General features: G+C 40.2%; 1 protein-coding gene across 1 annotated transcript in view; it reads left to right on the plus strand.

Annotated features, from left to right (window-relative positions):
• Positions 1–1,005: 1,005 nt before the first annotated feature.
• Positions 1,006–19,940, plus strand: part of STX18 (syntaxin 18) — a 68,785-nt gene continuing 49,850 nt past the window's right edge. Inside the window, exon 1 of the mRNA XM_065837881.2 lies at positions 1,006–1,184. Coding sequence (XP_065693953.1) covers positions 1,023–1,184 — 162 coding nt within the window. The 5' untranslated portion in view covers positions 1,006–1,022. The remainder of the gene's footprint in view (positions 1,185–19,940) is intronic.

Genomic DNA, 19,940 nt, shown 5'->3' on the forward strand with positions numbered 1-19,940 from the left:
CTGCAGAGAGGCAGGATTTTAAAATACTGTTCTTTGGAGACTGTCTCAGGGAACGTGCTTCTGGTCAGTGAGACAGCGAGGGCACAGTTAAAAACTACATGGTATCTGCTGGATCTGAGAGCATTATATGGCACATTATATATATGTATATATATGTACATAACACCATCACTTATTTGGTCAAGTTTTCCCCTCTGTGACACGTAATTTCACATAACTAGCCTACAGCACAGAACGTGGTAAAAAAGCTGCCTCAATAATGAAGGTTTTTCCAGGACCAGTTAATATTACAAACAGCGCTGTAGTGTAGTGTCTGTGATACATCTCCCAGGTACCAGCGCCACACTGTCCCGGGGTGGGATGGCAGATCAGAGGAGTTCACAGGCCAGTGGAGGACCTGCTGCTGCACGTTCCGAGTGCGACAAGGTTGCTCCAACTGTACAGCTCAGGGATAAGTAACCAGGGGACATACACGTGTGACAATTTCCTGGGGGGAACTCACCCCAGCGCTAATCCCAGATCTCGGTGCAGATCTGCTGACGTGTATTAATCAAACCTAATTATCCTGTCTTTCCATTACTAAGTTGCCAAGTGAAAAACTTCGGTGACTGCGTATAACAGCACCACCTGGCGACACCTGCCACGACGTCATATCGGGGTGCTCCAGACATCAAAGTTTTGTCGGAACGTAACTTCCATTCCGCAGGCGGGCGCAGGGACCCGCGCACGGCCCCTTTCCGGCGCTCCCGCTCACTGACACGAGCTGAGCGGCGGCGGCAGGAGCCAAGACGCTTCTCCCGAACTCGAGCACCGGCTGCCCGGGCTCGGAGTCGCGCTCCCCGCCGCGGGCTCCGCGGAGGCTGACGAGGAGCGCGGCCCCGCCGCCCCTCGGCGGCGATGAGTTAAACCGGCAGCGCGGAGAACGTGCGGGCGCAGGGCGGAACGCGTCGCGCGGGGCCGCGTTGCGCGGGGAAGGGTGCGCGGCGGCACCCGCCGGCGGCGGAGGGGGCGGGCCGGGCGTCATGGCGGTGGACATCACCCTGCTGTTCAAGGCCAGCGTGAAGACGGTGAAGACCCGCAACAAGGCGCTGGGGGTGGCGGCGGGGGACAGCGCCAGGGATGAGCTGCTCAAGCGGAGCGTCGCCCGCTCCAAGAGCGACTTCACCAGCCGGGCCCGGGAGGTGGTGAGTGCGGCACCCAGGGGGGAGGACGATCGGCAGCCGGGCCCGCCGGCGCTCTGCGCTTGACGGCGCCCCGACAGCGGCTCCGCCCGGGCGCCGCCGCGGGCAGCCCGCCCCCTCACCCCCGCCTCGGAGCCGGCCGCCGCGTCCAGCGGTCCCCGGGGGCCCGGGGCGAGCGAGCGGGCCCCGGCGTCGCCCGCAAACAAGCTCGGGGCAGCTCTTTCCCACACGAGTGTGGGCTGGGAGGGTGGGAGCGCAGCGTGAGAGCCGGGACCCGGTGGCTGATGTGGCAGCTGGGGAAAGCTCCGAGCCCGCCTGTCGCCCGCGTTCCCCCTCCGTCTCGTCTCGTCCCGTCCCGGGGGCTCTGCTGCCTGCGGCCCTTCCTGCCAGGCCTGCGGCTTCTGATCGTGCAAACCCGACTTGTCGTCAGTCTATGCCGCGGTCTTACTTGCGTTCACACGGGTGTCGCCTCATGCCACCTGCCACGTCAGAGACTGCTTCCGTGACAGACATGGGCACAAGCGTTTCTAATGTTGCACCGTTTATGTTGCCTTTAGTATTTATTTTTTTTTTTGTCACACAGTATGGCAGTAAAGTTCCAGTTCTATACAAATTACATGTAAAAAAGCAATCAGAACAATTGAAAAGGCAAGCACAGAGTAGTTAAGGAATTACAGAGCTGAAGGCAGACCAACATTATTAATAGTTCTCAGTCCACAGTTGTGCTGTAATAACAAATTTGTTGCAGGTTATTTTCCTCCATACTGAGTAAAAGGCAGGGAAAAAAGTCTGATACGGAAGCAGGGTTTGAATAACATGTTTAATAAGGCACTGGACTGTATTTTGAAAAAAATGAAGAACTTTTCAGTACACTCTCTGAGGAGACAGTCTTACAGAACGCACATGCAGTGTAGGACTAAACAATCAATACACAACTAACCTTGTTCTGTCATTTTCTAACTTACGAACAACTTAATTTTCAAGCACAGATACTAATGTCACATTTCAGTGCTCATTGTACTTTTTCCCGGTTCAGAAAGCAAGTACTTAAAAACTAGTGTGGTTTCTAACACTGACATTCAGTAGCTCAGTGGTTGCTTGGAGGCCGAAGCAAAGGGTGTCAAGTTGGACACCTGTTAGATGAACATGTAATTATTAACCGTTACAAAAAGTTGATTTAAGTGACTTGTCAACTGTTAGTTCTATGGTAAGGATCTACCTGCAGTGATCAGACTAGTCCATAAAACTACATTCAGGATCTTTGCACAAGATCTGCCTTTTTTCCCCCTACTGCATCTCCTCATTTTAACTAAATGTGTTTTATTTTTGCAGCATTAGAGAGAATAGTCTTCTTCAGTCATACCCCAAAACAGGGCAGCCTTTTTAATTTTTAACACTACTTGTGTGCTGAATTCCTAGAATTCTGAAAAGGTGTGAAATTTTATCACAGGGCATCATGTTGAAATTTATCTGTGTCATAAACATGGCTGCAACTTTTAAATATGCCATTCAGAACTCTGGCATTTGGGCTGATGCTGAGGGCAGGTTGTTACCCTGCAAGGGTTTAGCATGGGTGTTGTGGTTTAATGGGAGCTAGCAATATAACCACGATAGCTGCTCGCTCGCTCCCCCCATCTCCCACCCCGAAAAAGGAGAGAGAATCGAAAGGGAAGGGAGAAACTCATAGATTGAGATAAACACAGTTTAATAATATAACAAAATGGCATGCATACAACTCATATATATAAAACATGGAAATTGAATATAAAATAGAAGATCCTCAATGCAATTCCTCACAAACTCCATCTGCAATGAGTAGCCAGTCTCAGGAAACAGCACCTGTTCCTGAACAGCCGATCCTGGAGAGAGAAGAGAGAAAAAGGTGGAAAGGCCCAGAGGCCTCTGCAGACGGCAGGATGGCAAAAGGCCAAGCTAAAGAAACTTCGGAACAGAACTCCCCTAAACAGGTCTCCATCCTGGCCCCGAACAAACCTAGCTGGAAGATCCTGAGTCTACTTAAATATGAAGCATGATGCTAATGGGATGGAATGCTCTTATTAATCAGTCTGGATGTCAGTCAAGTTCTGCCCCATCTGTGCCCACCTTCCCAGATGCCTCACAGCTGTGGGCAGAGACCTCAGAACATCCTTTGCTCTTAGACCACGGCAGTCAAGAAAATCAACTCTGTCCTGGAACGTTATCTTCTTGTTCTCAAACTAAATTCAAACAATGACTGTACTAGCTACAAAAATGAAAGGTTTCCCACTGCATGAAGGAAAACTAACTGATTTTCAGTCAAACCAGTACAACAAGGTGGTGTTTGGATGCTTTACCAAAGTGTTTCACAGTTATTTGCAGTAGCAGAGGAAGCAAGAAGAAATCTGAGGGTTTAATGTTCCATTGTAGATACTCTTACAGCCACAGACTTCTGTTAATGTCCTCAGAAGTTTTTTACCTTCTGCCCCATTTCCTCCAGTACTGTCTCTGCACTTTGATTCATCCTTCTCAGTTCCAGTATCTGTTTTCCAAATAATTTATAGCCAGGGACTACGCTCACACTCACTTCTTCCTTCCCAGTATTTTCTCTCTCTTCCCTTTTTATTCTCAATGCTCTCTTGCTTTTGCTGCCTCCTAGTTTTGGTTTTCTTTTGTAAGTTCTATTCATACTCAGGCCTAGCCTCACCTTCATCTTACTGTCATTGCCCAGCCATGGTCCTGTGCAGCAATGGTGTGTTATAGCTGTGTCCTTTTCCTCCTGCTTTAGTCCTTTTTGTCCCCCTGTTCACAGCTGTTATTTCCTGCTGGCCCCATTCTTCTTTCTGAGCTCCCTGTTCTTGCTGAGTTTCCTCAAGGCACCATCCAGGCAACAGAAAGGAGGACAAAGATGCGGATAAAAGTATCTTGTTTAATTACAAGAGCTTCAAGTTAAGTGAACAACTAATGGCACAGTGGATGAACTGAATGGTCTGAGGGCAAGAGTGTGTTTAATTAATGGTACTTGCATAAACAATGACGTTGGAGGAGAAACCAAAACTAAAAATGCGTTGCTGAAGCATGTCTGAACATTATTTCTGTCAACATGCTGATCAGTGAGTAGGAATGAGGTGGATTTGCCTTGCTCTGCTGCTGTAACGCAGGTAGGTTTGTGACAGTGAGACAACCGGCCAGACCAGAGTCCACTGTTTTAATGTGTGGATAAAACACTGCAAATGCAGCTAGAAGAATAAGCTTTCTAGTAAAATAAATTATTACTTTAATTGCTTGTTTCAGCCAAGTACAGTTCAGTTATGTATGTGTCAAACCCTCTTTTAAATACTTCGCTGTAGTCTCAGAATTAAAAATTCAGCTGCTTCTGCCAAGACTTTGCAACTTAGCTTGCAAATATAATTTTTGAGGGATGCATTAGTTCCCTAACATATGTCTTTTTTAAAAAGCTCCCCAAAAGCTGATGAATTCTTCCATGTCAATGGACAGGGGTTTTCTTTATTGTTTAATCTGAGGAACATATGAAATGGTTAACTAGTGTCATCTTCAAAAATTTTTATGAAAAACACTGGTCAGAATCCATATAGAATAACAGTGGAGACCCTGAATAAGCTACACTTAGTCACCACTTTCCTTATGCCTTATTTATTTCCAGGATAGAATATTTTCAGTTGGAAGGGAAGGACCTTCAACGACCATCTGGTCCAACTGTCTGAGCATTTCATGTCTGAGCAAATGTTAAAGAGGTGTTGTGAAGGGCATTGTCCAAATACCTCTGAAACACTGACAGGCTTGGGGCATAAACCACCTCTCTGGGAAGCCTGTTCCAGAGTCTGACCACACTCCTAGTAAAGAAATGCTTCGTAATGTCCAGTCTGAACCTCTCACGGTGCAGCTTTGAACCATTTCCTTTCAATGCCTTCCTCTCCACGTCTCCTCCTCAGGAAGCTGTAGAGAGCAATGAGGTCGCACATCAGCCTTGTTTTCTCCAAACTAGACAAGCCCAGAGTCCTTAGTTGAAGATCTCCATTTGTCATGCAAATGTGAATATGCTGAAGTATTTATGTAGACTCTGCACACAGACCTGCTCCTTTCAATGTTATATTCTGGGTGGGTTTGCCTCACTTCTAGGAGGTAGAGCTGTGCTGACTCCACTTTGTCTGCAGGAACAGCAGCCAGCCCAAGTCCAGATGTGCAGCAGCACAGCTGGAGTGCGGGGCAGGGAGGGTCCTCAGCTCGGCCTGGGGTGGCTGCACAGCTATAGGGACAGGGTTCTCCTTTCTAACCCATCACAGAGACGTTCTGTGTTGCATTATTAATGTGTTTGAGCACTTGGTGGAACTGTGTTAACTGATGTAACTGTTGTACATAGTTAATTTCTTCCTCCTTTTTCCCCCAAAGGACTATGAGTTTTGCTGTAGCATCAGGAGAGCTGTTGGAATGTTTCCTTTTTTTCTGGTCTATTTCATAGACAGACTCTAAGTGGTGCTTAAGAGGGAAGACTGAAGATGCTTAGTATCTGGAGAAGTTGGCGAAGTTGTTAGTTATTTTCTTTTGAATTTCATTTTTCTTTCCTAAGAAAGTTATGTGTCTGCACAGTGGGCTTCTGTATTTATTGTGTCATTACACTTGGGAGATATAAAGTCTTGTTTTACATTTTCAAACATAACAGGATTTTTTAGGTGAACTGAAGTAGGCACAGAGAATGTGCAATATTAGATCTTTGACTTGTACCAATATTGTGTGGGGAAACCAGTGTAGAGATGGGAGGATACTTTTTGTATACTCTTGGTATTGTTAGTCACAAAAAATGCTTCAGGATTCCATGTTAATTTGTATTTTTTGAAAACTGACTAGTTTATGCTCAGGTGTGCTGTCAGTGGGGAGCTGATGAAGGTTTTTGTGTTTGAGACTAAGTGGGTAACACAAGGATATTCCGAGGTTATCTAAAACCAGTGTACTGTTAGTTGCAGAGGCTGCTGTTCTTGGTGATATTGTTAAACTCTGACAAAACTGATCTGTTTGCCTATGGATGCTCTTCTAAATCAAAGGTGACTGTTATGGCCATGAACTTTTGAAAGGGTTTTCTTTGCCCCAGCATTGATCCATTGTTTATTTGGTTTGGTTGTGGGTTTTTTTGTTTGTTGGTTTTGTTTGGGGTTTGGGTTTTTTGTTTGTTTGTTTTGTTTTGATTTTTGTTTGTTTGTATGTTTTTTTGGTCTGTCAGCTACATTGTACAACCATTGGATTGCCTGATATGTAATAAAAGATAACTAATGCTAATGGTGAATGTTTCTTGTGTCTCTCCACCTTTTCACCAGTTACATATTGACTAGGAACAGGTAAGGAATCCCTCAGCAATCATTTCTTACAAGAAAGCTATGATAACAGTGACAGATTTTCCCATTGCTTTCGATTTATAAGAGACTAAGAATTCATTATGTGTTTGTTAGTGCTTTTTGGTGAACCAAAACAAAAGCAGCGGTTTTGGTTTGGTTTTTTGTTTGTTTTTGTCCTCACACTTTTACAGTGGTGGGCTATTTAAAATTTAATATGCTGGGATATTAAAAGTTTGCATTTCATCATACTTTTACAGGCTTATGTAGTTCCTTGGTATGGTATCAGATTTGAGGTTAAGCTGAGTTAATGTGCTAAGTGATTGGAGAATTTTAAGGATTACAGCAGAAGCATTTAAATTTAAAGAATGGGCTTGAATGAAGTGCTAAGAAGCAAACGTAAGCAGTTCAGATGTAGCACAGGCCAAGTTTATGGGACGCTTATTCACAGCTTTAGCATGGTCTTGAGCCTGCAGTTTGGGATGTTTTAAAAGACTGGCACTTCTGTCTCAGGACAGTCTTAGGAAATCTCGCTATTTAAGCCTTTTGTGTTACTTTTGTTCATGGCAAATATGAGCTCTTGGAAATATCATCTGTCAGATAAGCTTTTTTCTTAGTTGTTTGAAAATATGGACAGAATGAGAACTTTTTGACTGATATGTGTTGGAGAAATGGAATCAGGGCTGATACAGTCTATTAACAGAAATAAAGATAAATTAATGGTCAAGCAGAATTTTGTGGTGGGCTTGATTGCAGCCACAAATGAAATTTTGTGTTTTGCTAGGGGGATTCTCGTCTTTAAGGTTTTTGCAGAAAGTTAAAAAGAAATGCTGGGCCATGAATTCTTCAAGAGCTATACCAGACATATCTGAAAACATATCCTTGAGAATGGAAAATTTGAAAGATTAAATGTTTCTAAGTCTTTAAATGCAAAATTTCAGAATTATCAAATGTCTGTTTGAAGCTGTTGAACGCATAAGGATGCCAGATTCATGAGGCTACAACATCTGTCACTCATATAACTTCTGTGTATGGGTTCTATAGGATGATTAACTGATTCTTAAAAAAAATTGATGCGATAGGTAGTATTCACATCAAGAATATGTTTGGCTGCTCTGTACAAATATGTAATGAGGAGGAAAAAATCCCCACATAAAAGTTGCCTCCAAAGCTAGTTCTTTTGGAAGCCAGAGCAAATGACATTGAATATAAATTTTGAGATAACCTTTTAGTTACAAGACCACCTGACTTTCATAGTGTACTGCTCTGGCTACACATAGATTAGTGGTGGCTTGTTTGGTTTGTGGTGGGTTTTGGTTGGTTGGTTTTTGGTTTGGTTTGGTTTTTTTTTTTTGTGTGTGTGTTTTGTCTGTTTTGTTTTTGGTTGTTTGTTAATTTTTCATACTCTGAGTGAAACAGCCTTTTCATGCATACCTGCGTAAGTCTAACATGTCTCATTGTTTGAATGCAGCCCACAGGGTAATTCAAAATAGCATTGCTATTAGAAGAGATGAAAAGCTGATGTTTTGTCCTTGGTCCCAAACACGGGATCTTCCTGAACCTCTTTGCACACTTTGGTATTCGGAGTGTTCTCATAGGAGAAAAAAGGGGTGGGGTGTTTGTATATGGTGCTTACAATGGCTTAATCTTTGCCACTGTCACTGCATTAATAAAGCCTAAAAAAGCATGGGAATGCCCAAACGAGCAGCTGCTTGCCCAGACTGACCATATAGGACCCCCTTGAATAGCGTAAGTGTTGACATAGCACAATTAAAAGTGAGCGTTCTTAAACATACAGACTTTCTGATCCCATTCAGACTGTTCAGGATTGTTTGAAGAGGTACAAAGAATAAAATTCAGCTACTGAAATGGTGTCATGGATCTGGTTACAGTACATCATCAGTAGCCAGTACATGGCACTAATAGAATCATAGAATCACAGAATGTCAGGGATTGGAAGGGACCTCAAAAGATCATCCAGTCCAATCCCCCTGCCAGAGCAGGAACACCCAGATGAGGCTACACAGGAACACGTCCAGGTGGGTTTTGAATGTCTCCAGAGTAGGAGACTCCAAAACCTCCCTGGGCAGCCTGATCCAGTGTCTGTCACCCTCACTGAGAAGAAGTTTCTTCTCAAGTTTAAGTGGAACCTCTTATGTTCCAGCTTAAACCCATCACCCTTTGTCCTACCGTTGTTTATCACTGCGAGGAGCCTGGCTCTATCCTCATGACACTCACCCTTTGTGTATCTGTAAACATTAATAAGGTCACCCCTCAGTCTCCTTTTCTCCAAACTAAAGAGGCCCAGCTCCCTCAGCCTTTCCTCATAAGGGAGGTGCTCCACTCAGTCATCTTGGTTGCCCTACGCTGGACTCTTCTCCATCAGTTCCCTGTCCTTCTGGAACTGAGGGGCCCAGAACTGGACACAATATTCCAGGTGTGGTCTCACCAGGGCAGAGTAGAGGGGGAGGAGAACCTCTCTCGACCTACTAACCACCCCCCTTCTGATACACCCCAGGATGCCATTGGCCTTCCTGACCACAAGGGCACAGTGCTGGCTCATGGTCATCCTGCTGTCCACCAGGACCACCAGGTCCCTTTCCCCTACACTGCTCTCTAATGGATCATTCCCCAACTTATACTGGAACCTGGGTGAAACAGTGAAATAAATAATAGTGAAAGACAAATCTGCACCCTCAGTGGGTTAGGGAATAAATAGATCTAGATTTCAAACAAAGATTCCTTGTGCTTAATACCATTTTAATATCATAAGGAAAAAAAGATTTGGCTTGCAGACTGTGAGGCCCACAGACTTTTCCTGCCTGCTTTTGGATATATACTAGCTTCTGTGGTAGGCAGGTACCAGTCTGCTGATGCAGGGAGTAACACCATCTCTGTCCTAAAAGTAAAAAGTATATGAAAATAAAAATGCCAGATATTAAACATTTTAATGAAATATGACAATTATTATGCTGCTAGTTCTGAGTCAGGTTCAGGTTGGTGTGTGCAATATGTATCAAATTACATCTAAGCCTTTTAAAAGACTGAGAAGTATCAAACATAATGAAATAACCAGCTTGCTATATTAACTTTTTGTAGGGTGGGACATGTATTTGCCAGATCTAGGGTATAACTGAATGGGTCTTAATCCTGAAAACTTCCATACCTGAGAGTGGTCCCATTAAAGTCCATGGCAGAGCACAGACAGTGCATCGCAGACTGCGTGGTCACCTAGTGAACTGCTTCTCTGAGGCTGAATGGCTGATACTGACCAGTGCTATGAAGAAGAGGGCCAAAAATGCTTAAAATGCTGTGCTTTAATTGGTTTGGTTTTATACTCAAAAAAATTTCTAACCTGATTTACTAAGGTTAGTTTATGTGATCATGTTGACTCTAATTATTCCATGAGAATGGCTCCCATGAGAGAGTATTTGGATGCAAAGGAAATATATACTGCTTATGGTATAGCCAATTATGGGCTTTATTAGAAATTAATGACTGTGCCAAATTTTGGACAGCAAGTGATATTTCAGTTCACTTCTTAACTTTTAATGAGAGGTAAATTCTAATAAATTGGACCCATAGCTGAGGTCATTAGGATTAATTCTGACTTCTCCCTTGCACAGTTATGAACAGTCACTTTTTTCCTCAGAGTTCACTGATCATGCTGCATTTTATTCTCATTTACACACACATGGGTTTTCCTCTCCCTTTTTTTAGGCAGGAAAGTATGATTCTGAATTATACTTTTTCAAATTGAGAGTTACAGTGTACTGCTTTCTAATATTTCAGATTTATATCTTCCCCTTTGCAAATTATGGTTAATGTTAGTTTTTTTTATTATGAGCATTTATTGGTTTTACCTCTCATTTCCTTCATCCTTGTTAGAGAAGAAATTTAGCCTGGGAGATGGAAGGGGAAGAAGCTGATCGTTTTAATTACTAGGGGAGAAACACATAAAAAGCTGGTTAAGGAAATAGCAGAGGAAAGGGTTTTTTTTTTTAATTTTTTTGCAATATTTTGGGGATGAAATGCGGACCTTGTTTGATGCAATAGGATTAAATGCCAAATCACTAATGTTCCCCATGTGATGATTCTGGTTTTAGCAAAACTCAGTTTAGTAACGGTGGTAAGGGTGTAGGTTGGCCTTGGGAAAGAATTATGAACTCTTATATTTTGGGAAATGCATGTGCAGATGTCTGTCACCGCCCCCCCCTGCTTTGTTTGTTTGTTTTTGAATACATTCTGAACTTCATGGGAACTATTTTTTTATATAACTGAACAGTGGGATTGGAAATTGGCATGGGAGGTAACTTTCCTTAGTTGCGTGTTAGTTTTGTTTTGACTAACTGGTCCTCATGTGGTGCTGAGGAGTCCAAAAGTACCTCCAGCTGCAGTTGAGGACATTGTCTTCGCCTTCACCTCACCTCCTCCCATGTTGGTTGTGGGAGGTTCTTTCCTGACTTACTGTTGGAGGAATTGTTACATCATGTGGCTGGTCACTACAAACCTTTTTCCGCCTGCGGTTGTCTGTTTACCTGATACCTCCTCTGAGTTCTTGATTTGTCATCTTGCCACAAAGAAGAGTAAAATTTATGAAAGTTTGTAGTGCCTATGGAAGTAAGCTGAGATTTATCATATGTAGCCTCCTTCTTTTCTCAAACATAGGTAACATTAGCAAGAGGTCTGAAGGAGAAAGGCCAGCCAGGGGCAGGGCAGTGCGTCCTGGGGCAGCTGAAAAGCTGGAAAGACACAATGGAAGAGAAAGGCAACAGAAAGCAATCCAGCTTAGCTGAAAGAAAACAGAATGGTGTAGACTGGAGAATAGACGGTCTAACATGAGGTGGAAATATGGATACAAAAGAAAAGAATGAGTATCAGGAGGTTATGGTGGAATACATCTAGATTGGACTGAAAGGAAGGGAAACGGCAGAAAGAAGAGCAAGAATGAAACTTAATACTTACACGTTAGTGAATTTAGTTGATGCAGTTACGTTTTTCATTGTTTCTGTGAGTTCTTTATCAAAGATTTTGGAGCAAGAACAGCTCATTATTTTGAGTATTTTTATACACTGTCATAACTAGAAGCTTTGAGCTCTGTACTTTTATCTTTTAGCTATAATATCTTGTTTGGGACAGAAACGAACTTATGAATAGGCAGGCCCAAAAGAATATTGGTGTGATTCATTAGAAATTTAACTGTTGGGATTTATTTTTCCAGGTACTAGCAGCGAGGCTAAAATAAAGCTAATTGCTCTGGAAGTTAGTCACCTAAAGATCCTGATTCCCTTCATCCTCTTTTCAAAAAATGGGATGAATTTTGTGGCTAGTAGCCCACAGAAGAACTTAACCATAACTCTTCCTGGCATCCTGCCGTTCTCATTTTCAGTCTACAGAAATGCTTGGTAAGTTAGGTAGAGAGAGGTGTTCCTCGTATCTTGGACATTTGAAAAGTACTGCTTTTGTTAGTCTGTTGAATCTACACTTGTACTAAGGAGTTTTCTTCTCTGTGACAATTACAATGCTAATTGCTTTGAACTCGGAAGTGTATTGAAATATTAACAAAATGGGAAGGTATTGGACTTTAGGATGCTAACTACGCTTCACATGCGTGATCAGCAAAGAAAAAGTTTAAACTCTCTTAATCTCAGGGAACAGCTATTTCAAAACAAAGATTTTGCAACTTCTTACAAAAATCAGTAACAAAATGTTGCTTCCAAGGAGTAGTAGTGATGCTTGTTTTGCTAGTTTAGGCTGGTTTTGGTCATTGAATTAGTTATTGCCGTAATGCTGAGCTGATTCCTTGTGATTTTTTGGTAATGAGTGCATTACATTTTTGTGTATTCTACTATAGACAAGAGGATATAAATTTTCAGTGAAAGATTATGTAATTATATGCCCTGTCTTTGAAACTTCAGACCGCTATGCTTGAAAATATTTTTCAGACTGGCAAATATTAAAATCTGGTATGATAGCTTCAGCAGTGAAAGCAATTACAGGGTGAAAATTGAGGTATGAATAATTTCCAGCAATTTGGGGAAAATGTTCTTTAATGTTGAAAATATTACAGTGTGATGTAATTGCACTGAATTTTAAACGATGGAAACTGCATTGGAAATGTAAGTTTCCTGACTTCAGGGTGGTGTGTTAAAGCTTTCTGTCTGCCAAAAAATGACATTTTATAGTGATCAGGTATCAGCCTCAAGGTGTTTGTTGTCCCTTTTTACCCTTTTATTCTGATTCTGCCTCCCCTTTTAGAGGGAAGGCTGGGAGCAGTAGAAAAGCAGATGTACTGCATCTGCCCAAATTTAGATCTATTTCCATAGGTATTGTTCAGTGTTAGAAAAACAAACAAACAAGACAAAAGCCAGATACAGTCAAATATAATCCAGTTTCCTTTCAGTGTTGCTTTTCCACTATTAATAGATTGCTTGATGTCTCCCACTGGGTATTTCCTTTTCTGTTCGACTTTTAAATGGTTTTGAATGTGGATGGAATGGAATATCAGTGATTCTAAAATTAGTATTTTATTTCTGTGGTACAAGGTGCAACTGACTGGTGTTTCCCACCTCTCCTCATCTTGGCTGAACAGCAAGTGTGAAATGGGTTTGGAGTGAGTGTCAGCAGGGGTTCTCTGGGACATCCATAAGCTGCTAAATGTTATGGTTGCAGTTGAGAAGGAGTCTTGGTGACTCATTAAAAACTGAAGTTCCAGTAAGTGTACTAGAGTATTCTAATTACAATTCTAATATGGTTGTTCACGGATTTTGGTTTGGTTTGGTTGGTTGTTTTTAATGGAGAGGAGACTAAGTCCTCACATGTTTATTACAGGTGAGATGCATAGATATTTTTCTTTAGAAGACCAGAAATGATTCTGCTGCAGGACTTTGGGGGGTTTCTGGGACAAAACACACCCAAGGCCTGGCCGGTTGGTGAGAAAGGAGTGGGGGTCTGTGGGGGGACTCCTGGCTCTGGGGGGCTCTGTCCTCAGTCCACAGAGGAGGGGAGAGTTGATTAAAGGGGCAGGAAGACCAGGGGGTTTGTAAGCAATGTGTTGAAACCAAGGTGTTCTACAGAGCATCGGTATTTTGAGGAGGAAAAGCATACTCTTGGAATTCTGAATGGTTCTAGCAATGTTGTATCATCTGCTGGTTTTCAGATTGACCTGTGTAAAATACAGATGTAATTGCATTATGTGATTTTTTTTTTTCCTTACCCATTTTCAGGCAGTATGGATGTTCTTGCAAAGCAGAAAAATATTGCATTCCCAGGCATTTTGAGATTTCTTAAAGAAATTCCAGCTTCCCTTTGAGGGTTTTTGGCCAAGCTAATCCTCTCATTTTCAAACATTAGAAGGTTTGGGGTTTTTCTCCTTGCTTTTACTGTTGTTCTTTCCTGGAAAAGAAGCAAAACATTGTATGAACTGCAGAGGAAGATACTCTGTAGTCTCATGATACTTTATGTATAACATAAGGCATGTTATGCATTATATCTGTCTTTTTTATAACTAGTTCATTTTTGTTAAAAATAATTGGTGATAGCAAACTGACATGTGAAAGACAAACATGTAATGGTGATGAAAACCATTTACTGATTAGTAGGGAAGCAAATATTTATTGAAAATAAAAACCATGTCTAAAGGCTCTAATGCAGACTTTTGGAAACACTACCATGTTGTGGTATTTGCAATACCGTATGTCCTGTACAGTAGATATTGCTTAAAATTGCTTGGGAACTGGAGCTTGCAATTGTGAGCTTGGAATGTCCTGCAGATAATTAAGTTGTGGTCAGGCTTTAGAAAAATAAAAGGTTCTCGAACTATGATTTTATAAACATGCTACAATAACATTTCTTTATATTTAACAGTTTCTTATAGAAAGCTGATACTCTCATGAGGCATTGACTAAAGGTAAAACATCAAGAAAGAAAAAATATTAAATTAAAACTTCACTTAGGATGTTGACCGTTGGCTTGTAATATTAAACAGATGTGCATGTTCTTGGGATATTCTTTCACAACCTTGTTTCATACCCGGTTTCAAGCGACAGCTACAAATTTTTGATTAATTTAAAATTCTCCTTTCTTCAGTTGTCTTTGTTATATATTATTTATTTAGAGCCGATTCAGGTGGGCAGTGTGATGTATAATGTCATTTCTGCTGTGATATTCAAGGGAAAGGGTTTCTTTATGTAGGCTTAAATTAAGGCATGGGTCATTCAACGATGTAGAAAAATTATGACGTGTGCAAAGATTCTTGGGTGTGATATTACCTTTGCATGTGTAAGCAGGGCATTTATCGATTCTGGTTGTGGTTATAGCAGGGTATAATTTGGTCTCTTTGGCTCCTAGTCTGTATGGCACATGGAGTCAATACCAAAACAGAGAAATGTAAGGTTTTAAAAGATGTAAGTTTAGTGAAACATGGAGGGAAATATCAATTAAAGGAAAAGAGTATAACAGTATATATAGCGTATAGACGAAATGTTGTGTCCAGTACTGATGTCAATCTTTTTCAGAAATACGGTGGTGGTGGTGATAGGAGGTTGTTTTGTTTTGGTTTTTACAGAAGGGAGATACAAGAATGATCTGAAGTCTGAAAAACGTACTTTGTGGTGGGAAATTTGCTCATCCTATTTTGTTAGGGGACATGATCACGAGAAGTCTCCTGTGAAAAGGCAAAAATAAGATACAGTGCTGAAAAATGTGTACGTTATTTGTAGTGCAGTTCAGTCAGCCCTTGATTTGGTAGATTCTGCGTCCCTTGAAATCTCAAAGTCACGTGCATGTATTGCAAATTACATACAGTACTCACCAAGTAATGTAGGAGGTAATGCTTGGGGATGGCTCAGGAATTCCTTTGTACATGTGGGACACTGGTTCGTACCAAAGCAAAGAATTGGATACTGGTTTCCCAAAGCCCAGACTACTGCTCCAGTGACCTGTGATTCTGATCAGTCTGACCTTAAACTGTGCGAATTGTATGCATGTTCTGTCTTCATTTTTAATAGTAAATGAACTTACAGGAAACATAGTTTTAAAGTATTTCTAGAGATAAAATAACTATATTAGAATTAACAGGGTGCTTAATCTAGTTATCTGCTACAGAAGTAACTTACTGCAAATAAGTAGCCTCTTTTTAATGTTTTTTTTATTTTCCTGTATGTAGAAAGTTAAATAATTTTTTAATTTAAATAATAAAGGAGCATTATCCAGTGTGAAATATTAATGGGTTAAATAATAGTACATTTCTGTAGTTTTCATACCAAATCAGTTTCAAGTGTATGAATTGGATATCGTCTTTTTTTAAAGAATTGTGTAAAGACAGAATGATGCACTATAATGTGAGTGAGACTACCTTATTGTAAGAATATACTTTATTTCTCTTAATGTTTTTGTTTCCACTTCCTAAGATTTTTAGCTCATTGTGGACTCCATTGATGTATAGGTGGCCAGTAGTTATGAGAGCTCAAATACTGTTTCGTATGTTTCATATGGTTTTGAATATGATGTATTGGAGTACACAGCGAATACAGGAAAATAGATCTATGGGGTAATCAAAATGTGAAGGAGAAGAAAAACTGAAAAAATATGAAAGAGTTAATTAGTTGGTCTAAAATGTGACCTAGTATAACTTCTTATATTTATTTTCTTCTGTGTTGTGGCAGAGAGAATACATGGTGCTGTGGTCTGACTATTTATTTACCATGGCTTCAGAATTTATTATCTGAAAAATTACAGCAGTTTCAGGAGTGGTTTGTGGGTCCATACAATACACTTATAATTTTATTTTGTAGGGAATAAGGCATGTACATTTTTTGTAGGATTGTTTGTTGTTGTTGTTTACAATGAGTGAAAAGAAGCCTTTTCTATATGACAAAGTTTGAGACTTATTTTATTGAAATAAGCATATGTACCCTATGAAAATTCCGGTATGACTATTATTCCAGTTTTAAAGAAATACATTGAAAAGCATCCATTAGAGATGGGGGAAGGAGGATAATGCAAATATTACATGGATTTTATCTTTTGAGCCAATTTGCTTGCTTGTTTTTGACACTAATAAGAATCAGAATTTTACTTCAAAGAGCTTTTTTTTGTTTGTTTATATGTGGTTTTTACTGATACCTTCGCGTTTAAAAAAGAGCTACTATTACAAAAACCCGTCGTTTGTTTGCAGGCATTTTATGGATAGAACTGTTTTGAATAAACTGATTTGTATCAATCAGTTTTTAAAATACAGGGGAAGAAGTTTCTTCTTTCAGTGAGACACGTAAGTTGTGGGAATTCTGCACAGCCCGATGATGATGGGTGCAATCTTCTGTCTGAGCAGACACACAAATAACTCTTATTATCATGCATCTTTCTGCTGGGGCTTTGTAGCGGTTGGTTCTGACTTCGGGTTTTGTCCCTTATGGGGAGGACTTTGAAATAATATGGAGAAAACGTTAATTGTAGAAATTACATGAGATAACTTGCTATGCTCTTAAGCCTCTTTCATTAGCACACCTGGAGACAGAAGTAGGTTATATTAACATATTTGCTATTATCCTTATTACCGGTGCTTAAATACTAAATCTCTGGCAGAACAACTCTGTAGGTGTCTGATCCTACAAAGATAACTGTTTGACTGAGGCTGTTGCCAATGAGATATCGTTGTTGATTAAACACAAATGTATGTTGTAGCAAAAAATACCACGTTCTTGGAATTTTATAAGCAAGAAGGTTGTTGTAATACAAATAAACTGAAACTCTTGAATAGTAAGTTGTTTGGAATGAAGTTTCCTACCTCTCTTAAAATGAGTCAAACTGTTATATTGCCTTCTGATTGCACGGTCAGTTTTCTGCTTTAAATTGCTATTAGAGTAGCTCTGAGAATCCCAAACTGACAGCAGAGCTAGTGGAGCTCCTTTATGGAGCATTTAAACTTGTATCTAAGCAAGACATTTAAAGATGAAAGATTAGAACGTGGCTGTACTGAAACAGGCTACAGAGTTATGGTTGATTTAATTGAAGAAAATATTTTGCAAAAAGTTCTTGGCAGAGTGAAAGTTTAATGCTCATTTTTCCTGTGAATGAGAGTGATGATGAAGGCTCAAATAGGAGAGTGCTAAAAATGAAATCTTCTTGAGTGCTTTTGGGGATTTTTTATAAAGGTATGTTCTTCACCTTTTTGGTTTGTAAGAAGTGAACTGAATTCATTTGGATTATTCATACATTGTTGAATTGGGTCCTAAGAGAGCATTCTCAGAACCTTCTGGCAAATGGGAAGAAATTACAAGTAAGGATATTTCTAACTTGCGATATTTATTCGTATTTCCAAAGATACTCTGTGTGCTAAACCAAAAAAATTCTACAAATATCTATGCATAACTATTGTTGGGTAAAAATTGCAATTTTTCAGAAAAGTGTAGTTTTGAAAACATGTAAGAGTTGTAGCAATTAACCTACATGCACATTTATAATTCCAGAAAATGGACAGTGTATTACATTCAAAGACTCGATCTGATAGACTCAAATTGCTTAAAACATCAGTTATTGAAGATGTCCCCCTGGGACTTTGAGAAACCATTTAACAGATGAAAGTACATTTTGAAGAGTTTGACCTTACAGGCAATCATAAAATGAATCAAAACAGTTCTTTCCTCCCTGAAATGTACAGGGCCCATCTGTATCTAATCCAGTAATTACAGACTGAGTTCAATTACCTTTTCAAACTTGGAGCAGACTGGAGACTAGGCAGTGAACAAACACAGGGTTTTGTCTAGACCTCAATTGACCACAGTCTAAAACTTGAATTTTTATTTAATTTTATTTTTAGCTTCATTTGATAGTTTTTAAAGGATTTACTTTTGCTACCTAGTTGCTAGATCACGAAGGTTTTATTTTTTGACCTAGTGTTTATGACTACATTTTTATCCCAGCGAAGTTAATAAAATGCCATCAAGTCCTAAGAGTTTACTGGCTAAGTAATTTTAAATGTAAGGAAAGTGGATTAACCAGATTTTCAGATTTGCTCTTTTAGAAAGAGGAACCCCAAACCAACCTGACTACAATATTGCCAGGAGTTGACACACACTAGGAACTGTGCTGAAAATAGATTTTCTGCTATTAATTTATTTTGGTTAGAGCAAACAGACTATCCATTCAGCCATAGGGACATTGTTAAAGAATACTTTCACAGCTACAGGTAGTAGCAGCTAGTACAGGTTATCCCTTTGACTGCCAAGTTGAAGCCCAGGCGTCTTTTGACATTATCCCACAAATGAGACAAACCGCATAATATACATCTTGTTGAGAAGTATCCTGTGCTGCATTCACCTTCTGACAAAATAACATTGCAAACATGATGTTCTCGTTCCTTACATGATGGTTTGTGTGCAACCTTCACTTGAAAAGTGTTCTTTGCAATAAAGATGCGTGTGGTTTGCAGAAACCAACTGCGGGGTGCAAGACTCAAGTTGTTACAATAGTGTGTTTCCTATCTCTTCAGTAGCAGCGGAGGAGCAATGGTTAAAGACAGAATAAACACTGTATTTTTACCTTCTAATTGTGCCATAATGGCGTCTTCTGGCAAGTGAAGGCTGTGGTAATTGGTGCGTTTAGTTTAACGTACTGATTCTTTATAGTAATCAGTATTTTGTAGCAGTTGCTGTAATTAGTTAAGAATGTGGTTCATTATGACTTCCAAGTCAACACGTATTTAGCGAGTAAGTCATACTGTTCCAATGAGTAGTAAATTTGATGTGACAAGCAGGAATCTTTTGATGTATAATTGGTTTTCCTTGTAACACTTGAGAAAAAAAATGATCCAATGGAATGTTGCATAACTCTAACGCTGAGAGGCCCAAGAGATTGCTTTGATTATTCTGAATGTATTTTGTCTCTATATTTTATAAGCATGGAAAGAGTCCTCTAATACTTGTCTTCTGATTTGTGTTGTAGTGTATAGTAGTGTTCTGGATGAATGGTAGTATTCTGAAAAGGTAATATGGAAATGTACCAAATTATTTTCATAATTGTAATTTTAAAGCAAAATTAGTAATAATATATGATGAGGAAATGTGGTAGGTTTTGGTATGTCACATCAGAAGTCAGGAAATCCAGTCTTCAATTTCAGTGCCTCATCAAAATCCTATTTACAAAAACACTGAGAACTTGTTGTTTCCTCCCTGCCTTAACTCCGTATCAGGAGCTAAGACGACCTTTCAGCTCTTGCTAATGGTTAATGTCATAATCCGTTGTACAATGGTATTTGTGTCAGTAGGTCTATCGCAGAAGGTAGGACCATACGCTGTCTACAACCAGTGAGCTCTTCCAGTAAGCCCCCTAACACTCTTTCTTCTCCTCTTTAACGTAAACCCATAAGAAATAACCAGTTCACCTGGAAATTGTGGTAAAGTTTATGCTGTCATTCAACATAGCACCAGGCTTTGTAATT

Source organism: Patagioenas fasciata, chromosome 4 (genome assembly GCF_037038585.1).
Source record: "Patagioenas fasciata isolate bPatFas1 chromosome 4, bPatFas1.hap1, whole genome shotgun sequence".
Classification (NCBI taxonomy): domain Eukaryota; kingdom Metazoa; phylum Chordata; class Aves; order Columbiformes; family Columbidae; genus Patagioenas; species Patagioenas fasciata.